Raw genomic sequence first — 20,105 nt, 5'->3', positions numbered from 1 at the left:
AGTGGTCTTCAGCCTCTAAATTCAAAAAGTGACCTTGAGTTTAAGAACAAACCAAGAAATACCTCAAAGAAAATGCAGCAGTTTGTTACCTAAAGATGAGATCAAGAGCGATTTAATTAGTACACCTTTTCCCTCGTTAGCCAGTCCTCAGTGCAACACCTGTGACTCTACATGATCTGCCCCAGTGTGTTGAAATTTAGATTGTAATTCAAAAGAGCTAGTCAGATGCGGTCCTGCAGATGAGCATCTGTGACGTTGCTGCAATACTCAGGGGTGCGTGGTACAGGCTCTGGGAGGGGTTTGGGGTCCAGGAGGGGATTTGGGCTTGGACTGCAAAGAGCTCAGGGCAGGGGGGTGTAGGTTTGGGTATCGGGGGTTCAGGGCTGAGGCAGGGAGTTGGGGTATGGGAGATATTCTGGGCATGGGCTCCAGCTGCCCGAGGTGGTGGTATAGCAGTGCCAAGGAAGGCTGTCTGCCCTCCTGCACCGCTGGCTTGTCTGGCAGCGACTTCTGGTCGGGGGAGTGTAAACAGTGCTGAGGGCTGCTGCCCCAGCCCCCACTGGCTACAGTTCCCCATCACCACCCTGAGGTGTCTGCAGGTGAGGGCAGAGGGAAGAGCCCCTCTCTCTCTCTCACAGCAGCATTCCAGCTGCTTCCAGAGGTGGTGCAGGACCATATCAGGGAGGGAGCTGCCTTAGCCCTGCTGGGCTGGCCGCTAACAAATCTCCCCATATGAAGGCAGAAGCCCAGTTCCAGGAGACTCCCAGCCAAACCCAGACTGAGACCCGTGTTTCCTCTAATTCTTTCCATCTATGGGTGGAATAAATTATGTGAACCACCAGAAGGAACACCAGCTGCCAGCTGGGGGTGCTCTGCTAATCAGCTGGAAGCCCCTGCCTCTCTCCTGGGCAGCTACCCCAGTACTCAGTTCACAGGGATCACTGACTGTCAGAGGCTCCACAGTCAAGCACAAACCCCTGCCCTAGGCACTAATGAATGCCAATAGTTGGACCAAGGAGGCAAAACAGTTTCTCTGTTCCTTTGGGATTTAACAGGCCCTAAGTAGCCATAAAAGCAGGACTCTCCAGGAAGCAAGACTGTCTCCCTGTTCTGCACTTCAAGCAGGACTTTCCAGTCATCAATATACAATAGCAATGTACAAAAGCCTGTAGGGGAGCACTTCAATCTCCCAGGACACACAGTAACAGATTTAAAAGTAGCCATCCTACAGCAAAAAAATTTTAAAACCAGACTCCAAAGAGAAACTGCTGAGCTGCATTTCATCTGCAAACTTGAGACTCTCAGCTCAGGATTAAACAAAGACTGTGAATGGCTGGCTAAATACAAAAGCAGCTTCTCCTCTCTTGGTGTTCACACCTCCAGATCAACTGCTGGTACCAGGCCTCACCCTCCCCGACTGAGTTAACCTGGTTATCTCCAGCCTTGCTCTGGCCTGCCTATTTATACCTGCCTCTGCAAATTTCCACTGCCTGCATCTGACAAAGTGGATCTTTGCCCATGAAGGCTTATGCTTGTACATTTGTTAGTCTAGAAGGTGCCACAGGACCCCTCGTTGCTTTTGCAGTCACCACTGGCATGGAACACTGCATTTCAAGCCTTTTACTTAACAGCAGAAGACACAGCAAAGCTGAACTGATGCTGAAGCCCTTTATCCACCTGCCAAGAGCTTCTGCTGCTGCCTCACTTTCTCCTGCACCCAACCACCCAGGGGCAGGCAAGAACCCCCCCCTACGGGTGGTGGGACAGGAAGACTTGTAGGCTCACCTTCACCAGCCAGCAATTTACTGCGGAGACAGCGCTTAAACATTAACCCAGCCTCACTCCTCCCAGGCTGGAATGCCTTGGAATCTGTGCTTGGCTTGAAAGGGCTGAACTGACCCATGGCACCAAAGCAGCCGCTGCTTGTGTGCATACAAGGCAGCGAGCAAATCAGGAGGGTCAAACCAGGGAACCTTGACCTTGTTTAACACATCTTGGTGCTAGCAAGCATGCCAAGTCTAGAGGAATAGCTCTGAACTGGGCTCCAGGACCCCCACTTCCAAGCAGGTTTCAGCATGACCTGCATTAGGGCCTAGGGCAGAAAGACAAACCTCCCCCATGCAGGATTATAGCCCAGGGCCCCAAGCCCTTCCACAATCGGGCTGACACCAAAGCTTGAGCAACTTGGCTTTGCAAGACCACTATAACTGTCCTAACACTGGCCCTGGCTTCTATATGCAGAAGCCAGTTACTGCACAGCTGGGCCAGGGAAGTATATAGCACAACGGGGGCCTCCAAAAGAAAAAAAGTGGAGAACCACTGCTCTGCAGGAGAGTTTAAGGCCTCAATTCAAAGCCCACTAAAATCAACAGAAAGATTCTTCCTTTGATTTTAATGGGCGTTCGGTCATTCAGGTAGGACCCAGCAGTGTCACTCCATCAGCAGCACCTCGCAGCAACGTCAACCAATCCTACCTGCTCATACTCCTCCACAATCCAGCAAGACCAGGACTCCAGCTGGAAACAAATCCTCCACATCCCAGAGGCCCCTGAAGTTGGTTGTGTCTCAGCTGGCAGATGAGGAGCACTTTGCATCCATGTAACAAACCAATGAGCACAGTCAGACTGAAATGTTGCTAAATCCTCATGTACCTTGAACACTAGATATTACGATTTTTTGAGATATAAATGCTTCCAATTTGCAGTTGCATTTGGGGCATAAGTTTCAGCACTCCAAAGAAAGAACCCCGTCTGCAGGAACTTTCCATACCGTTTAACGCATTGTTTACGGGGCTGGCAACAGACCTCATCTGCAGATCAACAGGAACAGACACTTGGTAGCTACTGCTCCCATGTGGTGTTGGGGTGGCTAGGAGAGAGTTAACTCTGCTGATAGATCTGTTCCCCGACTTCCCTGGGAGATGTGTTTGGAAAGTATTCTCTCCACAAAAGCTAACCCATCTCGCATTCAACAGCGAAGCTCCCTCTGAAAACACAAGCCCTAGGGTCCTTTGCCAACCACTAACACGCATGATTGTTGGGGCTGCACTTGCCCAATCCCAAGGGGTAAAGGGGCACAGGTCTCTTCTAAAAAGGACAGAGAAAGAGACTCCTTGGGCATATTTCCTTCAAAGTAATGGAACAAGAGATGCCTTCCCGGAGATCAGGTTCTCCAGCATTTTAAGCATGTGCTCAGGTTAGAGGTGCGCAACTTGTTTTTATCCTTTTCACATTCCTTATGCTCAGTATCTGTGACGGAGCCACGATCAAGGTTGGTTACTATGATTTCCATCGCTCACACAGAAATAAGGAACTGTTAGAACAGCAGCAGAAAGAGAGACAAGCCAGGATTTTGTAAGCAAGTCTGTTTGGTGAAGAGGTAAACAGGTCCTGCAAAAGTCACATACCTGCCACCAGGAGAATGGGGTAGTCCCTGAGATCACTACCTGCTCAGTGTCATGGAGATACACATATCTCCTAGAACTGGAAGGGACTTCAAGGAGGTCATCAAGTCCAGTCCCCTGCCTTCTTGGCAGGACCAAATGCCATCCCCGAGAGTTTTTGTTTTTTTTTTTTAAGTCTATTTGCCCCAGACCCCCGAATGGCCTCCTCAAGGAATGAACTCACAACCCTGGGTTTATAAGGCCAATGCTCAAAATCACTGAGCTATCAAGTAAGGAAAACTACGAAGAGTCACAATGCTTCAAAGCTGTTTTTAGTTGTTTTGGAAAGCACTACCATCACAACCAGAGGGAGTTAATTTGTTCCACCAAAATGCCACGTTGGTAAAGCAGCAAGAAATCCCATCATTTTTCACTGTGAGAACAGGAATGGCTTTGTATGAACTGAACCCATCACAGTTACCAGCAGGGAGTCAATCTGACAGCTTCATTTGGTCTTTTACACATAACAGATCGATTGGCCCAACTCTCTCTCTCACTGCACTGAAGAATAGCAGCATAAATATCAGTGATGCTGCATGACCCAGAAAGGAAGGCGGCCAGGGACAGAGGGGAAACTGAAGCCTAATGAGGAAAAGGAAACCCCTTCTGGTGACTGCCTGCAGTGCTAGTCCCTGCCTAGATCAGTCTGTTTGTTCCTTCCCCTACCAAGATACCCAAAACTGAGGTCTACAGCTAGTTTTGAAGATTTTAGACTAGAAGATACCTCTACATTCATCTAACCCACCATAACAAAAGGCCAGAGAGTTGTATCTAAAGAACTAGGCCTGTTAAACAACTCAGAATAAGTTTATATGGACTCATTGATTGCTGTGTAAACTGACAGACTAATGCAGAAACAATCTGCCACAGCACTTCCACCCAGAGAGCTACGCCTGTGGTACGCGTTCTTGATTAGCTGCTTGCTGAAATTACAGTACTCATGCCAAATTACACAAAACAAGCCCCCTATCTCCTTTGCCATGTACAGGGCAGCTTTTGTCTCTAGAGTTTACAAAAAATCTCATTCCACGAGTATTTACGAGAGCCAGAGCTGTTCCCTACATATTCATAAACTTGTTAAGTGGCACGACTACCAGGGACAAACACAGACAGACAGTCAAACAGATTTCCACTTTTGTTTTTGATCTGCCATCTACTGAAAGCAGCATTTGCCAAGTACTAGACTTGTTACCCAACTGGAAGAGCAAACTTCAGACATCCTCAAGCCCATATCCATAAGGGAGCAGTTTGTGTTTTGATCTATTGAGCAACAAGCTGCTCAGCCCCGCACCGTACCTGTTTTTGAGAAGATTAGCTGAAGAATAAGAGGACGCCGGGTGACAATTCCAGACCCACGGGGAAGGAAGTCTCTGCAAGGAAATAAAAGAGAGTTACTCACAGGACTAAACACTCAGGCATTCAGATACTATATCGAGGAGCAGCACACAGGCGCATTATTTGTATAATGGCAATGCCTAGAGACTCCATTGCAACAAACCCTGCATACTCATGCTCCCCAGCACTGCTGAGCTCACTAGCTCCTCCATTTCACAGAGAAGTCATTTGCCTTTTGCTGTGCCCCAGTGTCCCAAATACAAGGGGGAATCTGTGACAGAACCCCACGCTCCTCAGTCCCTGTTCAGTGTATTAGCCACAAGACTTACAGACCCCCACATTCACAGTTCTCAGTGAGGAAGACAGGAGAGAGAGACTAGTATCAGAGAGGTAGCCATGTTAGTCTGTAGCTTCAAGAACAAGTAGTCCTGTGGCACCTTACAGACTAACAGATATTTTGGAGCATAAGCTTTTGTGGGCAAAGACCCCCTTCATCAGATGCATGAGTGGAGGGGTAGCTTCAGTGGGGTATTTAAAGAGTGGGGTCCCAGTAGGAGGGAGGGCCAGAGCTGACAAGGTCTATTCGGCAAGGTGGAAATGGCCCAGTATCAACAGCACTTATCAAAAGAGGAAAAAAACAAGTCAGATCAGAAAGGGGGATGTGAGCCTTTGTCAGAGTCTAATGGGGAGATATTAGCACCCAGAGCAGAGAAACCGCCTTTGTAAGCTGTGAGCCACTCCCAGTCTCTGTTTAATCCATGGTTAATGGAGTCAAATCTGCAAATAAATTGCAGCTCAGAGATTTCTCTCTCCATTTGATTTCTGAAACTTTTTTGTTTCAGGACTGTCACTCTTAAATCTGCCACCGAGTATCCAGGGAGATTGACGTGCTCCCCCACAGGCTTCTGTACTTTACCGCTCCTGATGTCTGATTTATGTCCATTTATTCTTTTACAGAGAGACTGTCCAGTCTGGCCAGTGTAAATTGCAGTGGGCCACTGCTGGCACATGATGGCACCTATTACATTAGTAGAGAGACTGGAAACTCATTACAGGGATGGGTTTCATATATTCTCCTAAGGCAGCCCCAGGGCCAGAATCCAGCCCACTGAGGGGCCAGCTGCTACAGTGGCACTAGCTTCCACAGAGAGCTGGCCGCCAGGTTGCAGATCCTCCATTGGCCCCGGTGGCAGAGACCCAGACAGGGTGTGGGGCTGGCGGCAATGCACTCTGGGGCTGCGAGCGGGATTAAGCCTGGAGATGGGCAGGGGACAGTTTGGGGCTATTTTCTGTTCAGCTCCCCCCGCCCCCCCCCAGAACACACTAAAAATTGCCATGTGGCCCCTGATGAAAAAAGGTTGGACATCCTGTCCTGAGGCCTCTGGAGAGGGTGCCACCCACTGTATGCTATAGCAGAGCTGGTGTAGCTAAAAAAGTACTCATTTACATGCTCATTATGCTTTAGTATCTAAAGAGATCGGCAGCACAACAGCACTGGAAAACCAGAGGGAGGGTCAGCTGCCAGGCCCTCAGGTGCCTGCTGCCGCCTTATATCAACAGTGCAACAGGTATCAAGGATCACAGCAGTGGAGTCTGGTTTTTCAGCCATTAGCATTTTAATCATGACCAGAGACGACATGGTTACTAAAACTGCGCTCATCTAATTTTCAGACAATCAGCCAGCCAGCCATTCCCTCTTTATTCTCGGAAATCACACATGCTTAAATAGTTCAGATTATTTCTCAGAAGGGCTGGTGTTCTGATGAACAGCACAGTAAGACAAAGAGTTGGCAACACTCCTTGGACGCAAAGAGAAGTCCTGGAATGAGTCACCCCCAAGTGCGCAGTGCCATTGTGAGAGACCTACATGTTGGACTCTTCTGCCCAGATAACCAGCTCCACTGCATCCTAGGCCTGTTTTGTTAGAGACAATCCTGCAGACTGAATGGCTACGGTTCTTCTCGACGACAGCATGAGGAAAGAGCTAGAAAGATCTGCTTTGGCAGGAGCGAGGGACACCTACGGCAGGTTTTCTGGGCAGTTCTCTTGTGGCACATGCATGTCTTTACTTGCTGCAAAAAGGAAGAGAGAAGCCCTTGCTTGGAAAGATTGCAGGGAGAGCTTTCCCATTTGGTTCAGGCAATAGCTGGATCCAATCACCCCTACGTCTCCAAGTCTGAGATGATTTTGGCATTCCTACTCCGACAGCTTCCATCACTGAAGTCCTGGCTGCTGTGCCCTGCAGCTGTGCCCTTTGCTCTTCCAGATAAGGGGTAAGGCAGTAAACCACCATCACGCTTACGTTCAGTGAGAAACAGCCCACCAAGCACCTCCCCTACTTTCCCCTTTATTCAGCTATTGCATGACAGACACATCAATGTCCTGTTGTGTTAATTTTGCACAGTAGGCATGCAAAGTGGCAAGCCTGGCACACTAGGTGCCCTCACTAGACCCAAGGGTCGACAGACCATGGCACAGGTCTCTCTGCCTGCCTGCAAATGCAAGACACCAGTAAGACCCCACTTCACATTTGCAAGGTTAGTGTCTAAGAAGCTGTACAGAATGCAGTGATCACAGGTGGTTCAAGGGCCAGCTGCAAAGAGCAGACTGGGTGCTGAGACCATTATGCCAGCTGGTGGCTTGTCCTGTCCTGCATCACATCTCCAAAACGTAGCCTTGACACGTGCCCTCCAGACACAGAGCTGTGCAGGAAGAAAGCAGCACTACACCCCAATCAGGTACAGACAAAGCTGAACAGGGGAAAATGAGCTGCCTGACCAAAGTCCAATGAGAACTCTTCACACCAACCACATGGAGGAAACATCTTCCCTTGAGACAGGGAATACAGATTTCGTGGACATATCTGTTCCCACAACAGCAAGGTGCAGCGTTCAGGCTGTCGTGAACGTCTGCTCATCCTGGTTTACTTTCCCGTGTGCTCTGCTTTGCTCTAAGGTCACCTTCCAGCCAAAACCCTCAGGATAACCCATGATCTGGAAGTCTCACACCAGACCTTGCGTACCCTTTGGAATGTGATCACTGTTCTCTGGTCCCCCAGCTCAGTACACATGGGGATGTGAGCCTGTGCTCAAAGAAGCCACACCCCCCTCCACAGCTCACTTCCTACTGCTCCAGCCCCATCTACTCCCATCTCACAGGACGACACTGGAGGACCTGATTATTAAAACCCATCTTGAACATGGGTAATAAAATAAGACCATGTCTCAGTCTCCCATCCCCCATTCAGTCTGTCTCCTTTACCACAGACTGCTGCAATTACACTAAATTATCCAATTCAGGGGCCTGATCTCAAAACAGGAGGCACCTAACAAGGCACTTCTGTACTACCGTAATCAGTGCCCTAGAAGGGCACCAAGATACATAACTGACAATACTCTGTTTGGGAGAAGGAACAGCCACTAGCATCCAGACCTGCATCCTCAGAAGACATTCCAAATACCATCTTACAATGGCTTAGCACTGCAGTGGCATGTCTGTATGGAACCAGCGTGCACTGCAATTATTAAACTACCCACATCTCCCACTGGGCTGGCATCTCAGACCAACCCTTCAAATTATAACTAGTTTTCCTGGGGTTTCTCTCTGATGTTCTGGCCCATTTTTCTAATTAGGAAATATATTTTCTTTAAAAGGCTGTCTTCACTGCGGGTTCAATGTCTGGGCAAACCACATTAGAAGCAGTGCAGAGTGAACCTTACAGTTCTAGCAATCAGAGGTTCTGTCCACACTGCATTTAAACCACGCTATGAACTAAATGGGAGAAGCCAGGAAAACCCAGAACCACCTTAAGGCCTGGGTACTATTTGCCCAGTTAATAAGTTAGGGGACAGAGAAGGTCCAAAATAGAAGTACAGGCTACTGGCAAGGGGGGAAAACAAAACAGCCAGTTTGCACTTGTGTGCTCTGTAACTAAGAGACCAAAAGGTTTCTTGTAACCCGTGTTTGCTTGTTATTTCTAAAAGGCTGCATAACCCAACCGCAACTTAAAGTCACCCAGGTTCTCCAAGGCAACCTTCTGACATTGGGGGGCAGGGGGAAGGGAGGATTATCTTTACAAAGCCTCCTCTTTCCATAGTTAAACCTTGGTGACATTTGCCTTCAGTGCTCAAGGAAATTACTTCCTTTCCCTACATAACAGAAGTCCACTCCACTCAGAGCTCTATTTTAAGACCCTTTGTGCATAGACCTTGCTCTTTTAGACTGCAAAGAGCCATGCACACCCAATTCTCCATGAACAGTTAACTCTTTACAGTACCACACTAAGCGATCACAGTGCATCAAGGCAAAGGCTAGTAAACGCAAGAACCTGCACTTCTGATTTTTGTCTAGTCTTCCATAAGACCTAAAAACACCAGTACACACCAGAACTTCACACTTTACAACATCATTACCCCATGGAGGAAGGGAAGTAGGACTGTGGTACAGTTGCACTGAGAATCAAGGGCAGAGGCAGGAAACAGAATCCAGATTGCTGGGACATGTTAATTTCACACAGTGCCGAAGGAATCAGGCCATATTAAACAGACTTGTTTGCCATTAAGTCCCAGGGTCCAGGGTGAAGGTAAAGATAGAAGGGAGAGTGTCCACTGTTTAACAAGAGGGAGCTCCTATGCCGCAAAATGAGAAATGGGCCAAACTGCGTGGTACAGAAGCCAGCCCATTCTTAAATTATGTCCATGAATGGCAGGGCGTGGGCATTTTAGAACTGAAGGGTGTTGGCACATTCACTTCAGTTCAGGCACGCTTATCTCCCAGGCAGCATTAGTGGAAGTTATCTTATCCACTAGAAACTTCAGGCCTCAAGATGTGTCAAAGAGGACTAGGACCTATATGGGGGTCCTTTCCTCATTTAAAATACTAGAGTGGAAACAACTTGGTTGTACACAGCCATCAGGCTCAACGGAGACAGTATCTGGAATGGCTACTTCTGTGGAAGCTGTTAGCAGCCAGGGTTTAGCCACCTGAAAAGTATAATCCAAAGCCAACAAAAGTTGGTTCAATGAAAGACATTACCTTGACTACCATGTCTTTTTGAGACTCTACCATAACACACAAGACTAGATTGCCTCTACTGCCATTCTGCACCGGCAAACCTGTTTACACCTCCAGTTTAAGCTAGACTGGAAAGGCACAGGGCCACTTTCTGAAGATAGCAGAATGCCACCTAATACTCATCAGTTACTTGCACCACCTCCATTAGCAAAAGGCACTTAAACTCAGCTCTCTCGCCTTGAGTCTCCTCCTATTTTGCTGCCAGGAAGGCTTCGCTTACACCCGTCAAGCTGATTTTCCTGCACTGGTCTCCGATTAAAAGTTCAAATCTTCATAGACTGTTTATTTTGGCAGGTTCTTCCTACAGACTCCAACTTGCCCCTCCTGAGAAGGCAGCAAAGAGAGACTTCCTCCTCCACCCCCACAATGGCAAACTTGCTGGGTGGCTTTGGACAAGTCACTTTACCTTTGTGACTCCATGTGTTTATGAAAGCGCCCAAAGGCCTCAGTCAGGGTTGGCCCACTTGTACTGCATGCTGTGCAAATAGAGACACAGCAGTTGCTGCTGGAACCTACTCTGCAGCTGCGATAACACTTCCCCTCCCAAGGGGGCGTGTTCATTAATATTTGCAACCTGCTTGAAGAGCCTCAGCCAGGCGTTCAGACTTACACGTAAGTTCCTAAAGCCATATCCCAGCCGGAGAAGCTGCTGTCTAGAGGTAATGGGAAAAGTAGCACTCGAGATGGAAATGACATCACTGGCGGGAGGTGCTCATTTTATTCTTAAATCAATCACTTTCCTCTTTTCTGTGGCTGCTTTGCAACCAGCTCTCTCCTCAGTCCCGGATGCTCTAAGCTCTGTTTTTCCTCATATGTCAGAGATCAAAGGTTATCATTCACTACTGCCCTATCCTAGTAATAAAATCCTGAGTCATTCAGGAAGAACCATAAGTCAGATGCACTAAGCTGCATCTCAATGGGCTCACTAAACTCCAGTAAGGCAACTCCATCTACTTACACAATTGATAGCAGACCAAGTCTTATGAATGTTTGTTGAGTATTACCACCCAGCAACCTTACATAAGAATTGGTCTTCTGTATGTTTATTATGCCCCAAAACATCACCTTTCCATCAAACAGAGGCAGTAGTATTCCATCAGCATTGCTCTGCAAGTTCACTTGCTCTCTCTCACTCACTCACTCAAATACAGATTAATTTGCTACCTATCTGATCTATTTCCTCTGAAGGCCACTAATATTGCTCCAACATTTCGCTGTGAAAGGGGGATCACAAGCACTTTAGTCGTCATTGCAGGATACAGACAAGGGAGAGCATAGGACAGTTCAGAAGCACAAGGTGCTGCTGCATTTCACCAACAACTGAGATATTTAAAGTGGCTGAGAAACCTCACTGCAGCCTTCCTGGTTTCATTAATGTTTAATTTACCACCACGAACAGTATTGATAACATGTTATGAACAAGATATAATGGCCACATTGACAATATATTCGAGGAACCAAATCTCAATAGACAGACCTCCCAACTGTGTGGTTCACAATGACCTCATTGTGGTACTTGAGCCCAGTGAACCAAGGACCTACCACAAGTCAATGGTCAAATTTTATGTAGATTGAAATGTTTTTTATAGTTCCATTTCTCAGGATGTCCCTGACACTGACAGAGTCACAGCAGGGCCAGTGGAAGACTTCCAGCATTTAGCACATTTGTGCATTGACTAATCCATCTTTGGAGTACATGTCATTGTGACATCAACAGGCCGGGTTTTAATACTGCTAGGAATGCAATTTCAATGCACCGCTTTCTATTTCCTCTTGCATCCCTCTCCATAACAGAGTCTAAAAGGACTCATCCCTATTGAGAAATGCTTTAAGATTGACGATCACCCCTGCGCAAACTCTTTTTCAGAAGGTATTAAGGGCAAAAGAGCTTCATGCTGCATGTGTTTTAATCCCTGCATCTCATTCAAATAATTAGTTAGCACAGCTGCAGTAAGACTCTGAAGGTTGGGACGGAGTTCCTGCTCTGCCATAGTCTCCTCAGGTGACCTAGGAGGACAAGTCATTTTGTATGCGCTTTAATTTCTCCATTGGTAAAACAGGACTCACAGGCCTTTTATTTAATCTATTTTGACTGGGAGAACTATAGAGCACTACAGGTTCCTATATGGCTGAAGCCTCAAGGCTCCATCACAAAACAAAACAAGTCAAAATGGATTTTGATTAACTAACTTACGTAACAAGGATCCAAAACTTCTCACTGTGCCACCTCCCCATCATCTTTGGCCAAAAAGCTGAATACACCCCAAGGCACTTGTGATTAACCTGGGCAGGTAAACAGAAGCACGCCCCTTGCTTTCTGACCAGGAAGTACTGGAGCTCAAAGGCCATTACAGCCTAGGAATGTGCACTCCTATCAATGAAGCAAACCTGAAATGTCCTCTCTTATTACTGCTAGAAAGTGGTAGTTTCTCCAAGCATTTCTCAGTGCCTAACTAATTAAGAATTTGCTGTGGGCACCTCTGAACTTAAGGCAGCCTGAGCTGTAGCTGCATCACTGGAATCTTGTCCCCCTCCTCTGACACATCTGGAGACAGGATACCAAAACTGCTGGGCAATTAGTGACATTTTCTAGGTAGTAATTTACAATCCACACAGTAGCTGGTCTACCAGTTTACTACTCTATTCTTAAGTGAGACCAGTATGATACAGCAGATAAAATATTAAAGGGTAATTTACCAGCATCAAATACTTCCATTTAAAAGGCAAGAGGCTCAGTAGATTCATAATACAAAGGGTAGAAACTTTTACAAACAAAGCAGGTCATTTTTCTTAGATGAAAATGGATCAGAATAATCCCCTTAGCTACAGAGAGAAAGCCGTGCTAGTCTATATACTATCAAAACAAAAAAGCAGTAAAGTAGCACTTTAAAAACTAGCAAAATAATTTATTAGGTGAGCTTTTGTAGGACTGACCCACTTCTTCAGACCATAGCCATACCAGAACAGAATCCCCTTAGCTGTTTCACTAACAGTTATTACTCCAACACATCACAGGGAGAGAGTTAAGCAGACAGAAAAATTAATTTATACTTCTCTGTATCACTCACAATTCAACTCTTCACTCAGATCCCACAAGCTTACGACCACACAGAACTGGTCTATTACACCACCTTGTTTGCACCTCAGCACAGTACTAGTCTGTTTGGATTGCAAATATTCCCCAGAGATGTTGACACCCAAGCAGAGACTATTTACATGGAAATGTAAGTCCTTTCTATTAAGCTCCTGCAAACAAAACTTACAGCCCACTTGCTCTTCTGGAGTGAACAGTAACAGAGAAGTCACCCTGTTAGTCTGTATTCTAACAGAACAAAACAGCAATCATTCTGTTCATCTTTAAAGTGCTATATGATTGCTGTTTTGTTTTGCTCTTCCAGAGGAGGAGTTGTCCGGTTTTCTATTCAGGCTCTTTTAGGACACTCCTCACCATGGGGCCCAGAACCTGACTAAGTTTAACTTTGCACATACAGCTGTGTCTACACTAGAAGCCTCAGTCTACAAAAGTTACTGCCAGAACAGACAAAACTTCTGACGACAGATTGCACCTGCACATATAAGCAGACTGCTCTTTCCACACGCTCTGTCAACAAAAGGGCCCCCTGAAGCATCTACACAGCTTTTTTTGTCAACGGTTTCTGTTGACAAAACACATTGTGTGTGCATAGATAATATACTAGTTCTCTCTACAAAACTGTAGTGTAGATGTAGTCACATGTACCCTTTGACATAAATGGGAGTACTTCTGCCGAGAAAATTAAGCAGGCGCATAAGAGTTCAAAGGTTCTGGCCTACTGCACGGAAACTAATACTTTCTTTACCTTAAGCTTGTGATACAGTGCAGTTGTAGCCACACGTACCCGAAGAGGAACTCTGTGCAAGCTCAAAAGCTTCCCTCCCCAACAAACCATATCACCTCCCTCCCTTATCTTACCCTTGTTGGGCTCACTGGCTACAGCAAATTGCCAGCAGCCTGGTTCTCTCTGCATCCCTCCAGCAACTCCCCCTTCTCTGGTGCATCAAATATAGACTGCTTGTCTTCAGCTGCAAGGCCATCTATGCCCTCTGTCATTTCTCACTAGGTATCAACTCCCATCTCTGACCAGCCCCGATCCAGCACCCTCCTGTTATGCTTTCAAACAAGCCACTTCATGTACGGCCTCACGATTGGCAGCAGCTCTATTTAAGTATCCTGTTGTGATACCTACAAAGACTTCGCAATGAAGCTCCTAGTATGCAGAGTCCTGGCCCCCACCCCCACCCTGCAACCACCACCACCACCACCACCGTCTGTTTTCTTTTACTTGCCAATTAGCATGTCTGTATCAAACTATCATTTCACCACACTTTGACTGGAAGCTCTTTGAAACAGGAACCAGCTTCCTGTTCAGTGGGCAGCACCCTGCACAATGGAGTCCTGGTCCATGACTTGGGCTCCTAGGTGCTGTCATAGCAGCCTTATCCAGACAGTTATTATCTTGAGTAGAAGATTTAAAAAAAAAAAACAAACCCACACACACCCAGGAGGAGGAGGGAGGGAAAGAGAAGTGTAAGCTACCCAGGCTATATGCGTGTTATTGACACACAGTAAGAACTTTTGATTTTGTGGCTTAGAATGCCAAAATCGTACTTTGAATTCTGCCTGATGGCTCAACGCAGACAATAATTACCCTCAATTATTAACAAAAGGGTCCCACTGTAATACAAAAGTTACAGCTAAAAGATTTGAGTGGAAAATTTCAGGTTACTAAAGAGAAAAATTTTACGAAGATGTGGCCTCACATAAAACCGGCCTAATTCAGACACGTACTAAGAAGATTCTATAGATTTTGGTTAACCCCTTATTAAAAGGCCTCCTTCTTGAAAGCTTAACAGCCCTGAAACAAAGATTTTTAATTATGGTGCTCGCTTGCAATGTCAGTATAATTACTGGCTGCCAGCATGCCCATTGGCAGCTTTTGAGAAGGTAATAACTGGACGATGCTGATCCCAACCATGACAAAGCCTGGCTCCACGCATAAGCCCAGGTGCAAGATTTGTTTTTACAAAACTGGATTTCAATTGATCTCGCTGCCTTTTTTTTTTTTTTTTTAAAAAAAAGTCTATCAAGCAGTAAAGATGGACTCAGTGAGCTTCCAACTCTCCCCACCACAACCTCTTTGCAAGCTGTTAACCAATAACATGGCTCAAACCCATGTGATAATGAAAGACTAAACATCAGATGCAACAAAGACCCCAGGATTCTGATCTCAGACATACAGCTATATGGTCAGCAGCCACGGAAAGTTTTAAGCACGAAGATTCATCTTGCAGGACCAAAACATGGGAAAACGCCTTTTTCTAACAGAAAGAATAAATTACTGCTCTGAGATCATTGTGATTAAGAGGCTAAAGCATCTAAAAATGTAGGGAAAACAGCCCAGACTGAGCCACACCAAACACTAGTTTTTGGAAACAGATGATGAAGGCATGACTCTTATTCAAGCCCAGGCACTGCAGAAGAGGTAGAGAGCGGAATGGCAGGATGAAGTTCCAAGCACTTGCAGATACTGGATTAGGTTCTTCCTGATGTGTAAAATATCTGCTTTAACCCCCTGGGGCCCCACTGTGCTGCATGCTTTACAGACAGACACGCTACGAAGCCATCCTTGCTCAAAAGGCCTTACACAGTCTAAAACAGAACTAAGGGCCAGAGAGAAACAGCCACAGAGAAACAAAATGACTTGCTCAAGGTCATCCAGTGGGTCAGTAGCAGAACAAGAATTAGAACCAAGGTCTGCCGACTCCCAGTTCAGTGTCTTATCCACTGGACCATGCCGCTTCCCTCGGTGCCTCACTCATCTTTACTGGAAGTATTTACCGTCCAATACCATGAGGAACTGCTGGAGACAGATTTCAGATATACCCTTTTAATTACATTCACAGAATCATCAAATTCTAGGGCCAGAAGGGACCTCGGAAGGACATCTAGTTCAGCCTCTAGCCTAAAGTAGGATCAACCCCATCTAAATCATTCCAGCCATGACTATGTTAAGCCAGGACTTAAAACCTCTGGGGATGGAGGTTCCACCATCTCTCTTGGTAATGCACTCCAGTCCTTCACCACCCTCCTGGTGAAGTAGTTTCTCCTAATAGCCAACCTACTCCTCTCCCTCTGTAACTTCAAACTATGGCTCCTTGTTCTGCCATCGATCACCACCAAGAACAGTCTCTCTCCACCCTCTTTAGAGCCCCCTTTCAGAAAGCTGAAGACTGCTATCAAATTGCCCCTCAGTCTTCTCTACTTGATAGAGCACTATAAAGAAATCCTTCAAGTAACAAGAACTGCACGTCTGGCTAAGTCTTTTCCACTCAGGAAGATCGACCTGCTAAGGGTCGATCCTCTCGGGTTCAATTTCACATGTCTAATTTGGACACGGGAAATCGACCTCTCCTGGTTGCAGTTGACCCCATACTCTTTGTGAGATGTGAGGAGTAAGGGAGGTCGATGGGAGAAACTCTCCCATCAACCTTCCCCAGCATGAACAGCACAGTTAGCCAAGCACAGATATGTAACTCTAGCTATGTGATGGGCAATTGTGCAGCTTTAAAAAAAAAATCAATGTATCTGTGATAGACTTATTTGCCTAGTGTAGCCTTAGTTACCAACCATTCACCACTGTCCTTTAAAGCTAGGACATGCTATAGAAAAGGCAGGGATTAAACACACAGAAAACTTGGACCAGCCTTGAAGGTCAAAACAGCCCGTTAATCATAATTTTTGTGCTTAGCGACTTTGGTCCCCAGGTCACAGGGACTGAGCACCACAGAAGCAGAAATAATTAAAAGCTCCTATTTGTCTTCAAAGAGTCAGAAGTCAAGTCTTTAAAAACCCAAAGCTCTAACGGACTTTGAAATCTATTCATGCAGCAGCTACCCTCCGTCACCACACTAACCTGACACCATCATCTCAGCCTCTCCTCTACCTCTTCACCTTCTCTACAGACAGCTCTTGCACAGAGCAGGACTCTTTCAGTACTCCTGGATCCTGCAGCTGGATCCAGGAGGGGTAGGACACATACAGGAGTCTAATGACGCCAATGGGTGTCCATACAGATGTATACGTTCCAGGTCTCTGCTTGCACAGCATTAGCAGAAGAGGACCCTATTTGAACTAAGAGCACAGTGGGCATTCTTGCCATGGTAACAGCAAAAGCTGGAAAGCACAATGTCTAAGATTAAGGTGACTAAATTAACAGTCATTTTGAACACTATTAAAAAGAACAGGTCCCAGACCCTAGAAGCCTTTCACAGAGAATTACATGCTGGATCTCTCATTAGCTACTCTGACATAAGACATTCCTGTCCAAATCATGCTCCTGCAGATCCTTCTGCAATTTTTCAGCGTGCCTTGAAGGTAATGATTAAGGAATTCAAAGATGTTTTCATCTATCAAAACTAATCAGAAAGTTAAGTGCCAGTTAGTAAGACAACAACTCAAGTTGTTCAGTTAAAATATATCACATGGAATTTGACTTTAGATCCTGAGCTATCAAAAATAAGAAACACAGACATATAGCACAGTTAACTTTAGCTATCGTTAGATGATTGAAATGAAACACTGAGAAGGCCAGCCTGCACAGAGAAGACAGCATGCACTCTTTTTCACACGATCGTTTTTCAGCAAAATTGTCAAGTCCACCTCTGCTCCTTTTCTCACTGGTTTAGAAAACAATCCCTGAAGTGGGGACCATGACTTCAAATTAAATAGTCCATGCAGACCCAGCATGCTTAGGGCTTACATGAACATTTGTATGATGTACAGTCAGAAGTTTAAGGAATTAACTGATACTAGAACAATGCTCCATGCTAGCTGGCCCAGCCTGCTTCTATCACACATTTCTAAATTCTTCCAGAACAAGACAGTATCTGGCCTAACCACACAACAAACAGGAAGGAGCCCATTTTCTCTCATGGGGTTACATATAGCACAGAAGTGTACAATGAAAGGGGAAGGAATTGGGGGACAGAGGCAAGAGGGTGGCACCTGGGACCTTATGAAAAGCACCACAGGGTCTTTAAGGAACAAGAGACTAGGCAAGACTTTGGCTTCTCCTGCAGGAGCTGGGGTGGGAAGCACTTAAGGCAAAGTTGCAGGGGAAAGGGGCAGTTAGCAGAAAACAGCCTCTCCCCATCCCAGGCTGCACTCCCAGCACCTAACAGCCTGCAAGCTACAGTCTGGAGGGTCCCTTCATCAGGAACAAGGCTCACGCAAGGGGCGCTCACACCCTCTCAGGGAGGATGCCAGTCCTCAGCCCGGCTCCCCAGGTTCAGGAGGGCCTGGGAGAGGACAGCATGAGCCCCACCCTCTTCCAGGCACCAGGATGACATCTGGGTATGAGCAGAAGCCTGTGACCCCCAACTGAGGGGCCCTGCAACCTGGGCAGGGGGAGACCCCAGGGAGGCCCTGCTTCCCTGAGAGGAGAGTCACTGCAGCAGGAGACAAATGGGGGCAGCGCCCGCGTACCAGGGCTGCGGGGCACTCCGACACCTAGGCAGACGGGACACGTCCTGACCCCCGCGGGAGAAGGGAGCCGCCCCCCCAGCCCAGAAGTACCAGCTCCACTGCTATTCACAGAGCAATCTACGCCAGCTGCGTCCACTGAGATGCCCCGCCGCTGTCGGGCAGGCCGCTCTTTAGGCCACTGGCGTAAGGGTCGCGGCTGTCCGCGCAGAGCTCCCAGGCCACCGAGAAGCTGCCCGAGTAACGCCGCCAGCTTAAACCCACCAGAGCGCAGTACGCCAACAGCGCACGACACGGCGGGTACCAGCTCCAAGAGCGGGCCCGGCTAACGCAAGCGGCGTAGGACCCACCGAGGCGCTATTCGCAAAGGCTGTCTCGCGGCTAGAAAGTTGCGCGCGCCGAGCAAGCCCGGCGACATTCACAGACCACCACTGCGCCAGCTGCGTAGGATATCGACCATTCCACTGCAGCCGGTTTGCGCAAACGGCGTACGCACGCCCCGAAAGATTCACCAACGGAGTTTGGGCGAACTACGTCGCATCCCAGCCATTCCGCGCGACGGGGGGCGGGAGGAGTTACGCAGTCTGCGTAGGTCTCGCCGGCGGCCCGACACTCACCGGCCCACGAAGTTCTCGAGCACGGAGCTCTTCCCGGCGCTCTGGCCGCCCACCACGGCGATCTGCGGCAGGTCGAGGTGGCAGCTCTGTCCGATGGAGCTGAACGCGTCCTGCAGCTTGTTCACCAGCGGGATCAGCTCCTCCATGCCTCGGTTCCCCATGGCGGCCGCGGGCCGGGCTCCCCGCTCCTCGGGCAGCGGCGGCTCTTCCTCGGGCGGCTCCCGGTGGCGGTGGCTGAACTTCCCCGTCAGAGTCTCCTCATCCGGCTCCGGGCCACCCGCGGCTCTTCATCCCGCCCTGCCCTCGCTATGGCGAATCCTATTGGTCGCGGCGGCTGTCCGCCAGCGGGTCTAACAAATAGAGCGGCGCAACAGCTCCTAATTCAACCTGAGTGGGCTGCGTTCAGGGCGCCTTCCTCGCTTTCCACGTTTCTATTGGTCGTTTGCGCTGTCACTATTTCCTGCCAACCTATAGCGTCCACGCTTGACTTGTCATGGAAGGCAGACCTCTAAGGTCCTGCCCACACCTCTGTGCTGATTTCTCATTGGAGAAGAAGTCTGTCGCTCTAACACATATTTCAATCTCAAACGCTCACTGCGCCCGTTTCCCATTGGTCAGAGTTTTTGCCACTCTTCTACGCCGTCCATTACCTTGAAAGAGGCGGGACTCTCCCAGGAAAGGTGGGTACTATTGGTAGAGAATTCCTGCTCCGAATGTCAATCATAATGTCCCTCATCTGCATTGGTTCTTTTCCTCTTCCTTCTCCACCCCTCGGAGAAGGTACAATATTAGAGGGGAAGTCGGGTACCGTATTGTCACGTATAGTAGGCGCACTCAATTTACTACCTCATTTTTCCTTATGGAACCGCACTTTATATTATTGTTCATCCCCTTCCTGAAACCGCCTTTTGTTTTTGATTACCGTATATCTCCCTCTAGAAGCTGATGTTGTGTAAGTTTCTCTCTCCACATACAAGCTCTCAATTTGGCTGCCACTTCTCCATGCAGATGCCCATGAACCATCCCCTCTGGTAGGTAACAGAGAGGGCCCCATGTTACTCTGCATTCTAACAAAACAAAGCAGCAGAAAAGTAGCCCTTTAGCAACAAATGAAATT

General features: G+C 47.5%; 1 protein-coding gene across 12 annotated transcripts in view; it reads right to left on the bottom strand.

Annotated features, from left to right (window-relative positions):
- Positions 1–19,233, bottom strand: part of DNM2 (dynamin 2) — a 57,374-nt gene extending 38,141 nt beyond the window's left edge. For all 12 annotated transcript variants that reach the window (XM_074980027.1, XM_074980029.1, XM_074980022.1 and 9 more), the window contains exons 1-2: positions 18,989–19,233; positions 4,739–4,812 (exon numbers count right to left, since the gene is read on the bottom strand). In XM_074980027.1, the coding sequence (XP_074836128.1) occupies positions 4,739–4,812; positions 18,989–19,149 (235 nt within the window). In that variant the 5' untranslated portion in view covers positions 19,150–19,233. The remainder of the gene's footprint in view (positions 1–4,738; positions 4,813–18,988) is intronic.
- Positions 19,234–20,105: the final 872 nt, after the last annotated feature.

The sequence above is a fragment of the Carettochelys insculpta genome, chromosome 29 (genome assembly GCF_033958435.1).
Source record: "Carettochelys insculpta isolate YL-2023 chromosome 29, ASM3395843v1, whole genome shotgun sequence".
Taxonomy (NCBI): domain Eukaryota; kingdom Metazoa; phylum Chordata; order Testudines; family Carettochelyidae; genus Carettochelys; species Carettochelys insculpta.
This window is presented reverse-complemented; position numbering and strand designations above follow the sequence as displayed.